This window comes from Paroedura picta, chromosome 6 (assembly GCF_049243985.1).
Source record: "Paroedura picta isolate Pp20150507F chromosome 6, Ppicta_v3.0, whole genome shotgun sequence".
Classification (NCBI taxonomy): domain Eukaryota; kingdom Metazoa; phylum Chordata; class Lepidosauria; order Squamata; family Gekkonidae; genus Paroedura; species Paroedura picta.
Window position 1 is genome coordinate 96,813,210 of NC_135374.1, and position 19,726 is coordinate 96,832,935.

Genomic DNA, 19,726 nt, shown 5'->3' on the forward strand with positions numbered 1-19,726 from the left:
CGGCTTTCCGCGGGGCCGCGCCTCCCTTCCCCGCCCCTCCGGCGCTGCTGGGCCGTCGGCTTGGAGCGAAGATGCCGCTGGCGAGGCGAGCGTGAGACGGCCGCGAGACAAAGAGCCGGCGCTGGCCTGCCTCTCGCCCGCCCATGGGCATTGCGCGCCGCCGGAGCCCCCTCTCGCCGCGCCGTGGGTGGAGGCGGAGGACCGTGGCCGAGGAGCCCGGCCAGCACGGAGGAGACGCGGCCCCGGAGAGGCGCCTGCTGCCCAGCCCCTTCCCCGAGGCTTTTCTCCGGCTGGGCTTCTGAAGGGCCACGGCGCTGTCAATGTTTAGCCTTTGGCTGACTTGCTGCCTGCCTTGGAGGACGCTGCTGCTGCTACTGCTGCTGGGGCTCGGGGGTCCGGCTGCGGGAAGCCAGCTCAGTCCCGAGAAGAGCTTGGTATGGGGGCCCGGCCTCCGAGCGGACGTGGGGCTCCCGGCCCGCTATTTCTACGTCCAGGCTGTGGATGCCGAAGGGCAGAGGTGAGTGAGTGAGTGAGTGAGTGAGCGACCGTGCGCCCTCCCAGAGAAGCCCACCCACCGGGACGGAGGGGGAAGCCCCTGCTCTGCTTCCCTGTGGGCCCCCAAGGCAGCTTGCAACACCCTCCCCCCTCCTAGCAGGGACCCTGCAAGGTAGGCCGGGCTGAGAGAGAAGAACTGGCCCTTGAGCTCCCAGGGCAGAGCCCAGGTTCAAACCTGAGTCTTTCGGACTTTCTGACCCCTCTGCCATGCTGGCTGGCTGGCTGGTTTTGGCAGACCTGGAGACTGTTTCAATCCCAGCTTTGCCATGAAAGCTTCATGGGTAACTTTGAGCCAATCACGCACTCGCAGCCTAACTTGCCTCACACATTCAGAGTCCAGTAGCACCTTGAAGACCAACAAAGATTTATTCAAGGTGTGAGCTTTCGAGTGCAAGCACTGAGGAAGAGTGCTTGCACTCGAAAGCTCACGCCTTGAATAAATCTTTGTTGGTCTTCAAGGTGCTACTGGACCCTGAATTTGTTGTGCTACTCCAGACCAACACAGCTATTCACCTGAATCTTGCCTCACAAAGTTGTTGTTGTGAGGATAAAATGAAGGAGACAGCAACAGAACCTGCTTACGGGTTTGGGGTTTTTGTTATATAAAATTGGACTGTCATATAGCTGAGCTTGGGGGTTTATAGCTTTGTAAACTGCACTGCACAGAGCTGCATTTAAACTTGATGCTTGGGAGGAGTTGTGTGATATTTTTTGTTGTTCAGTAAAATAATCAAAATCAGGGGAAAATAAGTCTGAACTCTTCAGAGGAAGACGCCATAATGATACATATAAAATAATAGCAAGTAAATACAAAGCAACAGAAGAAGAGTTTGTTCTTATATGCTGCTTTTCTCTACCCAAAGGAGTCTCAAAGCGGCTTAAAATCCTCTTTCCTGCCTCTCCCCACAACAGACTTTCCATTCATCCCAAAGCTTGATCTCTTGCATCATAAATTAAGAAGAAGAAGAAGAGTTGGTTCGTTCATGCTGCTTTTTTCTACCTGAAGGAGTCTCAAAGTGACTTCCAATTGCCTTCCCTTTCCTCTCCCCACAACAGACACCCTGTGAAGTGGATGAGGCTGAGAGAGCCCTGATATCACTGCCCGGTCAGAACAGTTTTATCAGTGCCGTGGCGAGCCCAAGGTCACCCAGCTGGCTGCATGTGGGGGAGCGCAGAATCGAACCTGGCATGCTAGATTGGAAGTCCGCACTCCTAACCACTACACCAAGCAGCATAGAGTATCACATAACTAGAAAGCATTTCAGCTTTAGATGATCATGAAAGAATAATAGTTGGCTTCTTATACTCTGCCTTTCATGACCTGAAGGAGTTCCCAAGCAGCTTAAAAACACCTTTCCCTTTCTTTCCCCACAACAGACACCCTGTGAGGTCGGTAGGGCTGAGAGAACTCTGCGAGCTCTGCTTTGTGAGAACAGCTTCAAGAGAACTGTAACTAGCCCAAGATCACCCAGCTGGCTGCATGTAGTGGGGAACCAAACCTTCAGTGTAGACAGGGGTAATCAACCTGTGGTCCTCCAGATGTTCATGGAAATGCTGGCAGGGGCTCATGGGAATTGTAGTCCATTAACATCTGGAGGACCACAGGTTGACTACCCCTGGATTAGAGTCTGCCACTGTTTAACCATTGCATCATTTTCAAGTGAATGAAAGTCACTGAGCATTCTGAGCAGCTTTCAGGCCTAGCCTGGCATTGTAGTGCTAAGAAAAAGTTTAAATTTTCCCTTTGCTGTTTTCCCTGTCCATGTATGAGAAAGCTTGTCTGAGCAGCTCTTCACGCATGTGTTTGTTATGTACACAGGCTTACTGTCTCTCCAGGCGAAAATGCATTTCAGGTGAAGATCACGGCCCCTGATGAGCAGTTCACTCGGGTAGGAGTGCAAATATTGGACAGGAAAGATGGCTCCTTCATTGTGAGGTACAGAATGTATGCAAGCTACAAAAGCCTGAAGATCGAGGTTCAGACCAAAGACAAACATGTTTCCAAATCTCCATATATCTTAAAAGGTACAGAAATGGCGCCTTATGAAACACATTGAGTCATTTTTCGAAATCACTAATCCTGAATGCTGTTTGAAGTCCCAGTGAGTCACCAATTATAATATGCTGGGGTCCATTGCCGTGTTGCTAGAGGGTCTGAAGTGTGTCTCAAAAAGTAAAGAAGAAGAGTTGGTTCTTATATGCCGCTTTTCCCTACCTGAAGGAGTCTCAAAAGGGCTTACAGTCGCCTTCCCTTTCCTCTCCCCACAACAGACACCCTGTGAGGCGGGTGAGGCTGAGAGAGCCCTGATATTCCTGCTCGGTCAGAACAGCTTTATCAGTGCCGGTGAAGAGCCCAAGGTCACCCAGCTGGCTGCATGTGGGGGAGCGCAGAAACAAACCCAGTTTGCCCGATTAGAAGTCTGCACTCCTAACCACTACACCAAGCTGGCTCCCTAAAGCAGCTGGATGGATCCCTCACTCTGTGCCCCTTACTAAGAAGGCCTCATGCTACACTAGTCTTCCAAGCGTGGGCCTGCTTTCTAATTCTTTCTGCCAGTGCATGGAGAACGACCCAACATTCTGCTGTTCATGCAATAGCTGATGTGCAATGGAATCATCTTTACCCAGAAAGCCCTGGGTGGCAGGAGGCATTCCTGTATCCTCAAGTTGCAGCGATAGGGAAACGTTGAGTGAAAGAGTTGAGTCAGCTTCCAGTTTTTAATTCAGTGGGGGGAAAGTGTTCTGGATATCAGAAGTCTGAAAAATATGATTCCCTTGCGGGTTTCACCAGATATTGGAAGCTAAGCAGGGTTGGCCCAGATTAGTCCTGGGATGGAAGACGGCCCAGAAGTCCAGGGTTGCTATGCAGAAGCAGAAAATGGAAGACCACCTCTGAACATCTCCCGCCTTGAAAACCCTATGGCAGGAGTGGCCAAACTGCAACTCTCCAGATGTCTGTAGGCAACAGTTCCCATGAGCCACTGCAGCACATGCAGGGACTCATGGGAATTGTGGTCCATGGACATCTGGAGCGCCACAGTTTGGCTTAGCCAGTCTGACCCAACTTAGCTGTTGGTGGCAACAGATCTTTAAAGGGTGGCTTAACTCCGGTCCCTTTGCCATTGGGATGCTGGGCAACCTGGAGGTTGTGGCCAAGGTCAAGTCCATTTGCTGTAGCCCGGGTAAGTCTGCAAGAAGGTCTGACCTTGGGCAGAAACATAGCTTACATTATGTATTTTTAACCGTCTGTTGTATCCAGGCCCCGTTTATCATGAGAACTGTGACTGCCCTCAGGAAGACAGTGGTGTTTGGCTGGAAGAGATGAGCTGCCCTCAAGTCATTCCACAGATCCAGAGAGACCTAGCCCAGTTTCCTACTGTAGATCCTGATAAGATTGCCAAAGAAATTCCACAACGGTTTGGGCAGAGACAGAGCTTGTGCCATTACACCATAAAGGATAATAAGGTATGCTCCATCCCGAGGCCTGTGCGGCTGCTGATCAAGTGGCTGTTCTCCATATAAATGTGTGGTAAAGTCCTTGGAGAATGCCAGGAGGTAGCCCTGTTGTGGGCGTGGCTTAAAGCCCATCTGGGGATTCAGCTGGATAGAAGAGGCCGGTGAGTGACAGGCAGTTGCGAATAAGAATGAGGAGCAGTAGAAACACAAAGTCAGCCAAAGAGATAAGGTGCATCAAAGCAAATGACAGTGGAAGCATCTTCTGACAGTACTGCTAGTAGGGAATTGATTCACTTGTTCAAAACATTTTTATGTCACTTTCCTACCTGATCAAGGCACTCAGGGTGGTGCCCATGAAAACATGAATAAATTTGAACAATTTAGAACATAAAATATAAAATATTATACAATAATTCAATAAAATGCATAAACATAATGCTTGAACCAGGAAGGAGGGCCTAAAGCTATAATTGTTTTTATGACTTATGATGACCCTAGGAAATAATGACTTCCATACATTCTGTCATTAACAGCCTTGCCCAGGTCCTCTGAACTGTGGGCCTCTGCTTTAGCTGAGTCAATCCATTGGATCTCTCTTCAGCTTTTCCTAGCGTTATTGTGTTTTCCAGTGACTCTTGTCTGATCATAATGTGATCAAAGCCCAATAGCCTCAGTTTAGTCATTTTAGCTTCTAGGGAGATCTGATCTAGAAGCTACTTGTTCACCTTTTTGGTGGCCCACGGCATCCATAAAACTCTCCACCCATACCAGATTTCAAATGAATCAACCATTACTGGGGATATGTCAAATAAAATGAAAAAGCCTTAATCTGATGGCAGAAGACACTGAAAGAGGGGAGACAGATAAATCTCCATGGAAAGGGAGTTTTGAAGCCACCACAAAGAAAGCCCTTTCTCAGGTTACCACCTGTCTTGCCTTGAATGGCTGGAGCTACTGAAGCAGGGTCTCCAAAGATAACCACTGTGACCATGTTGGTTCATATGGCAGAAGGTGGTTTCTTTAATTTGGGTTTAAAGAACCCAGAAACAACAAATGTAAAACCATGATGGATGGATGGCTGAGACCAAAGTCCACTAATCCAGCATTTCTTTTTCAAAGAGCAATCAGCTACATACCCCTAGAACCTTCCCAAAAGAGTATAAAGCAGGGGTAATCAACCTGTGGTCCTCCAGATGTCCATGGACTACAATTCCCATGATCCCTTGTCAGCAAATTCTGGCAGGGGCTCATGGGAATTGTAGTCCATGGACATCTGGAGGACCACAGATTGATTACCCCTGGTATAAAGGACAGGATTATCATCCTTTTGTGATATTCCCAACCTCTGGTCATGGAGGTTTTATTTAACTGTTGGGGTTAAACAGCTGTGGGTAAACCTGTCCCCACTGAAGTTCCCTAATCCTTTTGTGTGAAAACGGTCTTTGGTTGGCCTGACTGTACAGAGGTTTGGGTCCTACAAAGCGTCGTATGGATATGACACAATAGAGGGAATGGCAGTATATCTATGTCTTTGACACTCCTGGCTTCATGCCCCGGTGCTTGGACAGCCTTCACGGTTTATGAAGCCACCGGCACTGTCATTACCAAGGTTGCTTGTTAATTTTTTTTATTGGCGTTATTAATTCCATGAATTCCAGCTATTGCTCTGGAACATGCCAGCCCTCTACCATAAATCCTCCTAATTGGCACTTGATTCATTGTGGGTGTTAGCTCTTAAACTCTTGTTAAATTCTTGTTGTTTAACTCTTGTCAAAGAATAGTGGCTGACATCTCATCAGTGACCAGGCAGCCCCTGTAACTTGTCCTGTTGAGTTACACGGTCTTGTAGTTATAAAATGGATTGTTTGCTTGATCTGATTGTTCGGAAATGGAGATGGCCGTCAGTCATGTTTATCTCGAAAGGAGAAAAGAAAGCTAACTCAGCATCTCTGGATTTATTTTAGGTTTACATAAGTACCCATGGCGAACATGTCGGCTTTAGGATATTCATGGATGCCATCCTGCTGTCCTTGACTAGAAAAGTGAGTGTCTCTCCTTGGCTTTTTATACTTTCCATTAACAAATAGTGACATTTATTTAATTTATTTTTAACTAAATATGCCACATTTTCTTTCAGGAGGTCTGCGTGTATGTGTGGGCATGTGTTTTATATGCAACATCATAAAAAATGAAATAATCAGGATGTAAAAACAAATGATAAACATATATTAAAGTTAATAGGAACTGTGACATAGGCCTCCTAAATTCAATGTGAGACCCAGCAAAAACTTCTTTCTGACCACCATTAACTTGCAGAATGGATTTTTTTTAGAAAAGCCACATTTTAATTGAAGAGGCATAGAGGTCCAAAATACAGCCAGTGGATGTTCCAGAGACTGGCTGCCATCTTGTGATTCTGGGCCAGTTCGAAATGCTGGTGATAATTGTCAAAGCCTTCCATAGGAGACCCAAAGCATTTCCCCAGGGTGTCAAAGACATTTCTGTGCAAAAAAGAAGACAGCATTTCTGTGCACACAGAGTGGAGGGGAGGTCAACTTTCCTTTTTGTGGCCACCCCCTGTACCACACTGATTGCTGTGCCTTTGGCTATCAGTGGAGTTTTTTTTCTATGGTTGCAATGGGAATGGAGGGTCTGAACAGCCATGTTGCATGCAAAGCATGCTGTACGTGGCCCTTTATGTCCTGGCCTGCATATAGAATAGATGCCTGAAGGGTGTGTCATTAGTTTTAGCAAAAACAAAAACAGATGACTCCAGCAAGCCAACTGTACAACTGAGATTAGAAAAAAAAAAAAGGGGGGGGGTCTCCAGAGTGACCAGCATGAGTAACTTATTTTATTTCTTAGATAATTCTTGCCTGATTCCAGAGCTTTCATTAGCTGCATGGATGTGGGAGGAGCAGAAGATTTTGCATATTGTGAGGAGGAGATTTCAAATCTGCAATCTCTTGGCTCTTACATCCACTCCCAAAGAAGGGAGTCAGCAAGATTGTGCTTAAAACTCAGAGCTACCTGCTTAAAATTTTCCATCCAAAAATCCTTGGTGCTGTCAAGTCACAGCTGACATGTGGTGGCCCGGCAGGATTTTCAAGGCTCAAGATGTGGAGGGTGGTTTGCCATTGCTTGCCTTTGCAGAATAATTCCAGATATTCTTGCTGGTTTCTCATCCAGGTACTAACCAGGGCTAACCCTGCTTAGCTTCCAAGATCTGATGAGATCAGGCTAGCCTAGGCCATCCCAGGAGTCTTAGTAAATTCTTAGGATGCTAAAATCTACCCTTTTTTAGTGTTCCCTTTCTAGGGATGCTGTTTCTGCATAAGCTGAAATTCCAGCCTGAAGTTATAATTGTGGGCTGTAGACCAGCAGATGGCATTGTGCTCTTAAAAGAGTTAGGAGGCATTAGTCTTTGAAGCAAATACTTCCCTTTATCTCAGACATTTAGAAAACGTAGGGACAAACCTGCTTCCCTGTGCCTGTCAAAACTAAAAGAGCTGTTTTTTTTATACCCCGCTTTTCACCACTCAAAGGAATCCCAATTCAGCTTACTACCACTTTTCCCTTCCTCTTCCCTGTGAGGGCAGTGGGGCTGAGAGAGCTCTAAAAGAACTGTTCTGCTAAGAGAACTGTGACTAGCCCAAGGTCACCCAGCTAGCTGCATGTGGAGGAGTGGGGAATCAAACCCCATTCTCCATATTAGAACCACCAAACCATGCTGGCACTCAGCCAAAACAGCTTATCTGGGAAACTCAGCAATCTGGGCTACTGTATCAGCCAGTAGAACAATCTCTGAGCTGGGAAGACTTCCTTCAGATGGTTGCAGGGGCACAAACTCATTGGGTGTGCTTAGATAAGCTTCCCTCTCTCCCAGTTTAAAGCTCTCGAGAATGCTTCCCAGGGAGCAAGCACCGTGGGATAAAATGGGATTTAAAATAAGTTGCTCTGCAAAATAGTGGGATAGTAATACCAAGGGCCTTTTCGCACGGGGATCTTTGTTGCAAATTGTTTGCGGAATGAAAAATCGCCATTTAAAATAGTGGAATTCGTCGTTATGCATACCTGCCTTTGTAGTGGAATCAGTTGCGTTTGTTAGCGTTTCCCACAGGCTTCCGGTCTCGGCAGAAATCGCTAGAAAGGAAGCGCTATTGCCGAGCTCATCCCGCCCCTGGCCGTCAAGCAGCCAATGGGCAGCCGTTAGCATGCTCCCAAACAGCCCCTTTCCCTTTAAGAAAGGTTTAAAAAAAAAAAAAAACAGACCCATAGCAACGAATCTAGGTAGATTCGTTGCAACGGAGAGACCCATCCAGCTGCCTAATGTGAGCTGTCGTTTGATTGTATGATCGTTGGCACGCTGCCTCGAGTGATAAAAAAAAAATCCCCCCCCCTCTCACGGGCCCGATTTTCGGCTGAATTAATGTGTAAAAAATAAAGGGACTTTATTTCAGCAAACGGGCTTTTATGTGGTTTGTGCTTAGTGACTAAAGGTGAAGGACTGAAGCCAGGGAAGCCTCTAAACAGAAAGAGGCTCGCTGGTGCGTTTATCCCCGCTCGCTCGGAGAAAAAAAAATGGCGATCGCTTCGCCGGAAGTTTGGAGGAGAGAGCCAGGGGGAGGGACTTTGAAGAACCCGCAACAATGGTAACGCACAGGTCTTTAGCGCTATTGTTGCAGATTGGTTGCAGGAGTGTATCGCTATCCGGAGGGTGAATCCACTTTTCTGGATTCCCCTGAAAGCGCTACAACGAAGCGCTTTTTGCGGGTCGGTTTCAGGATTGTTGCAGATTGTCTACGATGTCGTGGGTTATGGCAAATTAGTAGCGTTTCCAATTAGCAACCATTGTGCTATTTTGAAGCCGTGCGAAATGGCCCCAAGAGGACAGGAAAGCCTGGAGGATCATTGCCCATGGGGTCACGATGGGTCAGACACGACTTTGCAACTAACAACAACAATACCAAGAAGCAAATACTGTGTAAGTAATGTATGCATAATAATTAGATAACTGCAGTATCTCAGAACCTCCCCTCCCTGGTATGTATCTTGCATGTTGTTGATGTTTTTTGAGGGGTCATCTGTATGGTCACTTTTATGGATTCTGCACTGTTGCAGAATCAGGTCACAAAAATTGTAAAGCTCTAGACCAAAGCACGTTGGGAATCATTAAATACTTCATATTAAATATACTGTGTTGAAGACTGAAGATTCCTTGTGTGCTGATTTACTACACTGGTTTCAGTGTTTTTGTGTTTTCATACAGGCATCTCAGTGCACCCTGATTTATTTACTGGGCTAAAGCTTGACAACCTAATAAGTTCTCTGAGATTTTTATTTGTTCCTCTTGGGCAGTGGACTGTCATTAAGAGCATGGGAACATGGCTTCAGTGGAGAGTTGTCCTTGATTTGTTTGTCTTGTCTGCTACATGTAACCTGTTCATTAAAAACAAATGGCCCTTTTGATAGAGGTGGCCAAAGCAGATATATATCATGATTGCCTCTGTGTGTCCTTAGGTAAAAATGCCTGATGTAGAGTTTTTTGTCAATTTGGGAGACTGGCCTTTGGAGAAGAAGAAATCCCCTCAGGGCATCCACCCCATATTTTCCTGGTGTGGATCCACCGACACAAAAGACATTGTAATGCCCACCTATGACCTGACAGATTCTGTTTTGGAAACAATGGGCCGGTAAGAGCTTTTCTGTATTTTTCATTCACTGAAATGTTAATGTTTTTTACTTTCTGAAATGATACTTCTTACAGACAAGGGGTTGGATCTGTGAATGTCAGGATGGGGATTCTTTCCCCCAATCACTTCAGGCCTCCATCCCCAGGCTGTGTGCTCTCACTCTAACCTGGTCCCCTAACCCTGCAAGGACTGCTGGAGGAGGAGGAGGAGGAGGGTGTCGGAGATCCAGTGTTAATTGGTGCTGGGGCTCACAGTGACTGCTTTGCATAAGGAACTCAGAGGCTGTAAGTAAGCAAACAGCAGCAAGAGAAATGGGAGGGAAAGTTGATTTGGACATGAGACTGGAAAATCAGTTGAAAACTAATTTACATTGCATATTTACACTGATGCAGTATACGCCTGGTTCATGCCCATTTCCTGGTAAACAGCTTCAACTTGCCACATTATGTGTTTTTTTTCCTCCCCTGCTCTATGCTGTATCCATCGAGCCTTCTTTTTCTCTGTGACACCTTTGCTTGGGAATTGTAGTCCACGGACATCTGGAGGGCCACAGTTTGCCCACCCCTGCTCTAGAACATGATCCCACTGACTGTTCTGACCAGTCTAATTTAAAAACACAGATTTCCCATTGTCTTGTAAAGCAGAAGTTTATTAAAGTTCACATATAAGTTCATTCTTGCTATGTCCATTCCACAGCTGAGTAATAAAATTCTCTTTCTCTCTTTCTCTCTCTTTGTTTTAACTTGCCTGCCCCAATGGAATAAGTAAAATTCTCTTTTTCCAGAGGATTAATTACATCCACCTAGAGGGATGTGTTTCTTGGACTACATCCCTGGAAAGATTTTCTGCTCTGCTATGAGAGGAGATGGGCCCAGAATAAATAATTGCTATGGAATTTTGAAAAAAATTAATTAAAAAGAAAGAGGCACATTTTGAGAATATTTATTCAATTTCCTGCTGCAGAGTCAGTCTGGACATGATGTCTGTCCAAGCAAACACTGGGCCACCTTGGGAAGAAAAGAACACTACGGCAATCTGGAGAGGACGAGACAGTCGTAAAGAAAGACTCGAACTTGTGAAGCTAAGCAGAAAACACCCCGAAATAATTGATGCAGCGTTCACCAACTTCTTCTTTTTCCAACATGATGAAAGTCTGTATGGTCCAATTGTGAAGCATATATCTTTTTTCGATTTCTTCAAGGTACAGTGTAAATAAATATATACTAGTTTATTTATATTTGTAGGGAATCTATGTTATGAAGTGGATCCAGCTGTTTGGCAGCTGTTCAGATCACTGAAAAAGAGGATGGTAAAGCAAGGATGAATGGTATTCTTCTTGTTTTACTTGGGTGATTGCTCCAGACTGTATCTTCAGTCTATGCTCAGAATATAACAGTTTCCTAAGCTTCAAAGGAATTGTGATAACAGTCGTCTTTGCTTGTGGCAAAACAAATTCATTTTTTCTCACTTGTTGTGATATTTTGTCAAGTGTGTCAAGAAAAATCTGCAGATGGAAGCATGGTTTCAACTCCCCGTCAAGGAAACCATTGTTTGTTGCCAAGTAATGTGTGAAATAACCCCAAGGTTGTGTGAAACCTGCAAATACTCCTGTCATAATCTGTAGCTTTGTGGTTGGGATGCCATCCTCCAGGTGGGATCTGGGGATTCCCCAGAATTACAGCTCATCTGCATACCGTAGAGATAATTTCCCCTGGAGAAGTTGGATGCTTGGGAGGGTGGACTCTGTGGCATTGTACTCCTCTGAGAGGTCCCTGGCCCCACACCCAAATCTCCTGGGGTTTCCCAACCAGGAGCTGACAAACCTACAGCCCCCTTCCCACCACCCCCCTCAGTGGCCAGGGGAACCTGGCAGCCCCATCTGTTGGAGGACAGGGGTATTTACAAAACCAACAACCTGTGGCCAGGGGAACTTGGCAGCCCCATCTGTTGCAGGACACGAGTATTTGCAAAACCAACAATTTGTGTGTCTATTAATTGTCTTTCTGTATTTTGCAGTATAAATATCAAATTAATATTGATGGTACAGTGGCTGCATACCGGATGCCTTATCTTCTAGCCGGGAACAGTGTTGTGCTGAAACAGGACTCCATCTACTATGAGCATTTTTATAACGAGTTGCAACCGTGGAAACACTACATTCCATTTAAGAACGACCTGACTGATCTCCTGGAAAAACTGCAGTGGGCCAAAGATCATGATGAGGAAGTAAGTTATACTTAGAGGGGAAATCCCAACCCTTTGGAAATTTTTCATAAAAGTCTGTTTATTTGGGACTTAGGCAAGTGGTTTATGTCTTTGAATACCATTCTCCAATGTCCAGGCCTCCTTCAGACACACATTTCTTTGGGGAAGTGGGCTCAATGGTCACTCATGGATTCTCTGCCTTGATACGCCACCCATATTGAATGATGTCGCACAAGACGTGTAGATCCTTCTCTCTTTAGGCACTCGCTGTTCTACATAATAGTTTATCCCATTTCAGGGTCCTGTAAGCTGTACGTTAGTGGACTCGTGAACCAAAGTACAGCATTGAAATGTGGAGTTAGAACCTGAGCTGGGAGAAGAACACCAGAGAGTGGGAGAATTGCAGAAGGAAATGACTAAACCGGAGTGCTTAGCAGCACATTTTCCAGCATAATTTGCTTCAAATCGCTCCCCTTCTGGTGCTGTTTTGCAGCAGAGAAGCAGTATCCAGCAGTTGGGATGCTTGAGTTCACCAGGGCTGGCCAAAATGGCAACAGCCATATGGAAGGAAAGATGCTTAGCATTCATAGCTCTGGGTGGATTGTGGCATTATCTGTATGCTATGAGAAGATGAAGGGCTGCTGAATGCAAGCTACTTTTCATACTAAGATATATTTTTTTAAATAGCTACCAAAGGTATGTTCTAAGGTCGCTAGATGTACCTGTTCTCACTCATTGAGCATTGCATACTGAACAGTACTCATGCAGTGTGCTTGGGAAGCTGAGGAAATTGTGCATTCTGGGTTTAGAGTCATACTTCACCTTGAAATATGCATTAATTTAGTAGGGAAATCCATTCCACAGCTTTATTGTGAACACTGAACAGTAACATATCCCAGACCAAGGGGACTGATGCAGATACATCAGGGGGAAAACAAGGGTTGAAGTCTGCAGTTCGTTCCACTAGCATATACTGCACTTCTGCTCAGGCCAGATTTCTACTGATTCTTCCATCCCACCATGGAAGCCACCTGTGCTGTTCCTGAGGGGTCCCCAGAAGCAGGATTCTAGCAGAAAGGGGGGATGCAGAGCACTTGCCTGCTTGCACACACAACTGCACTTGTGGTACGCAGGATCCAAACTCTAGTCTTTAAATATTGAGATCCTGAACAATATTCTCCTATCCCCCACTGCTGGGCTCTGTTACTCACTTTAATGATACTGCTGTTTTAAAAAAACCCTTACTGGTGGATCTATCTGAACAATATGTAATAACTGATAACAACAGATGCTGCATTATATGTTTTAGAAACTTGTATATTTGTCAAATATATATATTGACATGATTTTTTTGTTAAGGTCAGTAACTGCTTGAGAATTTCTCAATATGTGTGTGTGTGTGTATATGAAATATACACTGACCTTAACAATAAAAAACATGTTAATGTGTATTAATAATACATAAATATACATTTTGTCAAATTATAGTATTAGTGCCTAGGTATGTGTACCTGGTTATTCAATCCTTCATAGGTATATCATGATTGTTTATTTTCCTGTGTTTCCAGTGTACCTGGAGTCTGGTGGGAGTGATACAGCAATTGTTCAAACATGTATATTTCAACATATTCATTATATGTTGGAAGGAGTCAGTTACTGCTTTGGGTCACTTTTGGAAGACGTATACACAATATTGATATTGATATTAGTAGATAAACCACGAAGACATAGTGTTCATTTGATAATGAATATTGAAAAATGTATAGGGTTGGATGGCCGTGGTGGTGTTTGTGCCAGACCTTGGTTATGTTGGAAATACAGGAGAACTGTTTGTGTGTGTGTGTGTGTGTGTGTGTGTAGAATGAAACATCAGATACACATATTTATGTACTAATACCTTTATTTGATTTGAGACTGAGTATTGAAATATGCATGTTTATTTATTTAGTATAACTAAAATACGATTTTTCTGCGTGGAAATTAAAAGCCTATTGTAATTATTATTACATTTATTTATTTATTATTTATTTATTCGATTTATTTCCCGCCACTCTCGGCTAGCTGGCTTGTGATAAAACCCCCATACAATAAAACTCCCATTAAAGACCCCAATAAAATTAACAGAAGCAGTAAATAACCGTTATATAAATAACAGTAAATAAATGTATTAATTGTGTTACTGACGAAGAACGCAAAAACGTGACAAAACCTAGGAGTCTGTTTTGACGTTATTTTGGAGATGTTGAGAATAAATGTTTTGTTGCCATTGTGAAAAATTTTTTGTTCTGTCTTATTTTCTTTTCTCCCAGGCAAAGAATATAGCAAGAGCAGGGCAAGAGTTTGCAAGAAACAACCTCATGGGAGACCATATATTTTGTTACTACTTCAAACTATTCCAGGTCAGTCCCTCTTTGACTACTTGAAACTTCAGTTGTTTTACTTAACAACATCTGTATGCTGCCTTTCTGCCCAATCAGGGCCACCCAGGTGACTCAAAGTTAAAACATTTAAAAAAATCATAAAAGCAATATAGCAAACAAAAAATATTAAAAGCACAGAATATGAAAATTAAAATGTAGGTCAGGAAGGAGAAACCATTGAGGGAATGCCCAATGAAACAGAAGTCCTAACCCGCTGGCCAAGGACAGCGACAGAAGGGGACGGGTGGATATTTCTGGAGAGGGGGTTCTGTGGTTTGGTGCCATGGCTGAGAAGGGCCTGCAGTGGGTTGCCACTCGGAGAAGCAGTATTTGGGGGACATTTGGGGTCACTGTAGGAGAAAGGTCAGCAACTTGCAAGATTGCCAATTTTCAACCCTTCCATCTGATGACATTTCCCATAGGATCCAATCCAGGTGATGCAGGTAAACTCTGAGTTGACACAGTGGCTGTAGTCAGTGGAAGGGGTCACCATGCAGAAAGAGTAGGTGATATTGTATATGTGAGTAACTTCTGTAGCAAAGCATAACAACACAAGAACACTTGCAGTGAAAGCAAGGTCAGCCATCTGTCATGTCACTCCTGTGCAGAAATCTCATGGGATGGAGAATAGAGTGCATATTTCTGCACAAAGTGTATTGAGAACACACTTAATGCACATGAGCTTTTGTAACATATACACACCCCTCTCCATTTCAATCATAGCTATTATATTGATGGCTGTTTATTTATTTAGCAGAAAAGTAGTCCAAGATGGTAATTGGATAAGATGGTGAGGAGGGAGGGAGTAAAAGGAGGGCGAAGGGTGCAGGTGATGATGTCACTTCCAGGGAGTGACAGGGAGGCGTAGCCAGCTGACATCACTTCCAGGGTTCCTCGAAGCCTGAAAATTTATATCAGGGGCTCCTCCACAGTCAAAAGGTTGAAAAAGGCTGTGCTAAGCACTATACCACACAGGCTGAGAACAGACAGATCAAGTTAAAGGATATTTGTTTGTTTGTTGTATTTGTTGACTGCCACTCCCAGACCTTAGTGGCTCATGATGGTTATTAACGGCGGTAGCCATTATTACATTTCTGTCAATACAGTTAAATGGTCAAACTCCACAACTACATTCGTAAGCTCTGTGTGAAAGGCATGCCCTAAAAAGCAGGTTAGCATTTCACCACAGATGCATTCCTGATTCCATAAATGCCTTTCTAGTGTAGAGGGAGCCTTCAAGGCAGCCATGCACAGCGGTCAAGGAACCCAGCCGTAGAAAGCCCCTCCGAAAACACAGCTGAAAATGTCTGTGCATTAACACTGAGATATTGATATTTCAGCAAGTCACCAGATGGAGCCGTATCTACTTACCGTGAGATTGTGTCTCGTGTTCCTCGGGAGTTTTCTTGCAGAATGGGAAATCGGCTGAATTCTGATTGGTAGGAGGCCGTAGATGTGGAGTTTGCATGAGAAAAATAAACCAACCCTCTTTGTTTTCAAGTAGGAATATGCCAAGCTACAAGTGAACGAGCCAAAAATTAGAGAAGGCATGGAGAAAGTGGAGCAGCCCGATGAGGACCTCTTTCCCTGTAACTGCCACAGAAAAAAGGTACAGAATGAATGTTGACGTATCAGATGCCGATTTTACAGTCCGTTGAATGCCCTGTTTTTGCATTTAATGCCTCCCGTAATCCAGTTTTCGTTACACGTGCCAAAGCCCTGCTTCTCCATGCTTTGAGAAGGGAAGGAGAAAAGAATTTTCGTTGTTCTAATGATAGTGGTGTAACAATTAGTGATAATATTTGGAAGTAGGGTGGGTCTTGATAGGTCACAGAACAGCAATGTTACAGAATCCATTTCCGCAAACGTGGAAAATTCTAACTCTACTTACAGTTGCCATGTAAGAGATGATCCTGTCTATATTCTGTTCATGGAAGTGTAACTTGCTTGACTCGTAACTTGCCAGCAGCAGCTTGAAATCCACCCCACTACCACCCCACTGCTATTGGGGACTCCCAAGACAAGCAAGATGGTGGAACTGAATGGCTGCCACAGCAGGAGGGGCGGATCAGCAAAAATCCCCTTTCCCCTTGCATATGTGGATTATTTCCACAGGATCTAACGGTTGTATGCTCCATGCTAAAACATACACTCACATGCCTTGAGATGACATGTCCCAACAATCCAAATTCTACTCCAAAGAAATTTGCCCCCTCCTATCTGTAACAACAGTACAAATTAATACCTCATCCTGGAGTCCCTGAGATGGTGCCCATTGGGCCAAGTGTTTATAGCCTTTGGGGAGGGTGGTATATAAATATAATAAATAAATAAATATAGAAATATAGAAATGGGCAGGGCCATGTGGGGATTTTGGTCAGCAAGGCTTCTGATTGGCCACTAGAGATTTGATTGACTGTACAGATCTTTTCAAAATGTTGCTTCAGCAGCTGCCAACAAAACATAAGGATCTTCACAGGTTAGGGTGGTCATTGATCTGGATGTTATTGTTCACCCATGTGTACAGTTAGCCCCCATGGGTTTAGGGGACTAATTGGTGTAGCACAGGAGTTCTCAATATGGCATCCATGAGTGCCAAAGCACCCACCAACATCTTTTTTGATACCACCAAGTGTTTTTAGTAAGTGGGCCAGGGCCAAGATAAAGCTTTTGTCCTGCAAGGCTTCTGATTGGCTATGCAGGTTTTTTCCCCAGTTGATGCTGTAATACCATAGCACAAGGATCTTCCCTGTTTAACAGACATCCTGTTAAACCGAGCTTCTGCCTGAAATTTTGAAGAGTTACCATTAGTCATGCCTAACCTTGTTCCCTGACATTTTGTGGTTGGCTCCACCCCCTGCAGTGGCTTTTTTGTAGTTGCACCCACCACTCGGTGTCAGAATTCTTAAAGTGCTGATGGGATTGAAAAGGTTGAGGACTTCTTGTGAATTGCAAAGGTATCTTTGCAGGATTCTTGCTGTTCCAAGCAACACTGTCTTCTAGAGCTGAGCTGGTGTTGTTTGCTCAATGCCCAAAATGTCCAGGTATTTCTTAAGACTTCTAGGCACTGCTTCAAGGGCTCCAGAGATAACTGGCACAATAACCAGCTTCTCCCAGAGACAGTCTAACTCTGCTCTTGGTATTTCGGGATCTTCCCCTGTTCTTCCTTTTCTATTCACTGTCCCCTGGGATTATGGTGCCAATGATCCAAACCCTATTTTTCATTTTTTTTCTATAATTGTATTATCAGGGGTGTTATGCTCCAGGTGTTTTATCTGTTCGTAAGTGGAAGTCCCAAAGAATCTTTGTTTCATTCATCTGATTTGTGTTCCTATGAATTTTTGGTTGATGGGTAAGCCATATTTCTTGCAGATATTCTACTGCAACATAGCTGCAACTCTATCATCATGTTTTTTATAGTCCACCTGAGCAATTTTTCTGCAGGCACTGACCATGTGGTCAGCTGTTTCATCCTTTGTCTTCCAAAGTTGACATTTGCTGTCATCACTGATCTTCTGAATCTTGGTTGTCCATTATTATTACTACTACGACTATTGCTGTCACTTTTATTATCAATAGTAGATGCACCAGCTGAGTTTCTTTCTTTCTTACAGGTCAAAGAAGAACTTTAACAGGCAGAAACAGCATCTTGTGATCTTTGCTTATCTTTGGATTTTAGATATCTTCAAAGGATAACAGAAAGACAAAGTGGGAAATAGAATGCCTTCTGTCGTGCAGTATTACAACTTTTTCTTTTATAACTTTTTAAAAAATAAATATACTTTCCATAAAAGTGTGGTAATGTTTGCTAGACCTCTCCAAAGCTTTGAGCCTTCTGGTTTCTTTGACAACTAAAGTATCCAAATGTGGATCTAGCAATCCACTGGTTTGTCTCTTTGCTCCTAACAGTTCTAGTGTCCAACGGAAGTGGGTGTCATCTCCATATGCCACAAACGGTTGTTCAGACATTCCTCTGTGAATAGAACTTTTTATAAATCTTCTGAAGCCAATGCCTTGGCTAATGTGGAGCAGAACTTTTCTGCTATAGTCCCCCCAAAATATGTTCCTGAGGCTAGGAGACCCTCAGGAACACCATCAACTGCTAGGGGAGAAACTACAGTGGGTGGGGGGAATGGAAGAAATCACCTAGAATATGCCATTAAGATTTCAAAAATGTACAGGTGGATACATGGCATAAAAAGCAGCAGTATAACCAGGAAAAACTGTATCAACAGGAACTATCTTAACAGTTCAACAAAATGCCAACAAGCTACCTTGGGGGGTGGAGGTGTGTGGTGACTTCTCTGTAGCAAAGCCATGGTGTTGGAATCCCTTCCCCCTTGTGGCCACTGACTGTACTGTCAGTGGTAGGATACATAGACCAGTGATGCTGTTAGGCCTGCAAAGGCAATGGCAATCCTTGAGACAGTGTAATTGCAGCTCAGCCTATGAGAGGTAGCCAAGAAACTTGGGAAAAACATTTCCATTTCCAACCATCTGCAAGGCTAAGAAAAATTACCAGTGGAAGTGTTTTATGCCAGTTCCTGGTTAGGGGGGTTAATAATAAGCTTGCTTAATTCTGCATTCTCTTTTAAGCCTCTATTGTTTGGAGCAGCTGTCCTATGAAATCCTTTCACAGGGATGGCAGATAAACTGGATTGGGCTTCCAGCTCCCCAACAACATTCAGGCACTTACAAGCAGGACCAGCCATTGTTGGGTTTTTATTATTAATTGAAGAAAAATGGATCCTATAATTTGCAACAAAGCCATTCTTCAGTTTTCTTTGCAACTGAAGTATTGTGTTTTCTATATGCAGTACTGCCCCAGTTCTAGCTACACTTCTGTTAAAGAGTGTGGCTTGACCCTGTTCTAAGTGACAATGAACATGTGTACAAGTGCACTGAATCATTCTCATGTTCAAGACAAGGCTCAATGGGATTTAAACCCCACATTTATCCAGGTGCTGGTCCCCAGTTTCATTTGTAACATGGATGCGGGTTGGCTTTTTCTTACAGAGACATGTATTCATTTACAGACAAGATGCACATGTGCTCACTGTTAACATGAACAAGGATATAACACATTTGAACATTACTCCCTGTCAATACACTCTACCTCTAGAAAAAATACATATTTTATCCCTGTCCCTGATTTCCATTTCAGTCTCGGGGGGGATGCTTTTGCTGAATGCATTGATTTACTATAATCTCATTACCCCACATGCCCATATCACCACCTGTCTCACCTCCTCCTTTGTGTTCTGCTAACCTTTATCTAGTTGGTGAACGTGCTGATACCATGCTGACAGATTCTGTTTAGCTCAGTATGTGCAAAGCCATTGCCCGAAACTCTATACTCCTTGCAAACAGGATCAAGCTGTTAATATAACTTTGATT

General features: G+C 44.1%; 1 protein-coding gene across 1 annotated transcript; it reads left to right on the forward strand.

Moving 5' to 3' along the window:
- Nucleotides 1-52: 52 nt before the first annotated feature.
- Nucleotides 53-18,122, forward strand: POGLUT2 (protein O-glucosyltransferase 2). Its single transcript, XM_077343775.1, has 10 exons — nucleotides 53-517; nucleotides 2,375-2,580; nucleotides 3,815-4,020; nucleotides 5,976-6,053; nucleotides 9,532-9,704; nucleotides 10,668-10,905; nucleotides 11,721-11,930; nucleotides 14,219-14,308; nucleotides 15,834-15,938; nucleotides 17,944-18,122. The coding sequence occupies exons 1-10, from the start codon at nucleotides 321-323 to the stop codon at nucleotides 17,959-17,961; spliced, it is 1,521 nt and encodes a 506-aa protein (XP_077199890.1). The 5' UTR covers nucleotides 53-320; the 3' UTR covers nucleotides 17,962-18,122.
- Nucleotides 18,123-19,726: the final 1,604 nt, after the last annotated feature.

What these genes read in the sequence shown, in the direction of transcription:
- POGLUT2 (XM_077343775.1), top strand. Translation starts at nt 321, where the DNA reads ATGTTTAGCCTTTGGCTGACTTGCTGCCTGCCTTGGAGGACGCTGCTG. An exon ending in ATCTCCATATATCTTAAAAG is followed by an intron (nt 2,581 to 3,814) that starts GTACAGAAATGG and finishes TGTTGTATCCAG; the next exon opens with GCCCCGTTTATCATGAGAAC. An exon ending in CTTTTTTCGATTTCTTCAAG is followed by an intron (nt 10,906 to 11,720) that starts GTACAGTGTAAA and finishes TGTATTTTGCAG; the next exon opens with TATAAATATCAAATTAATAT.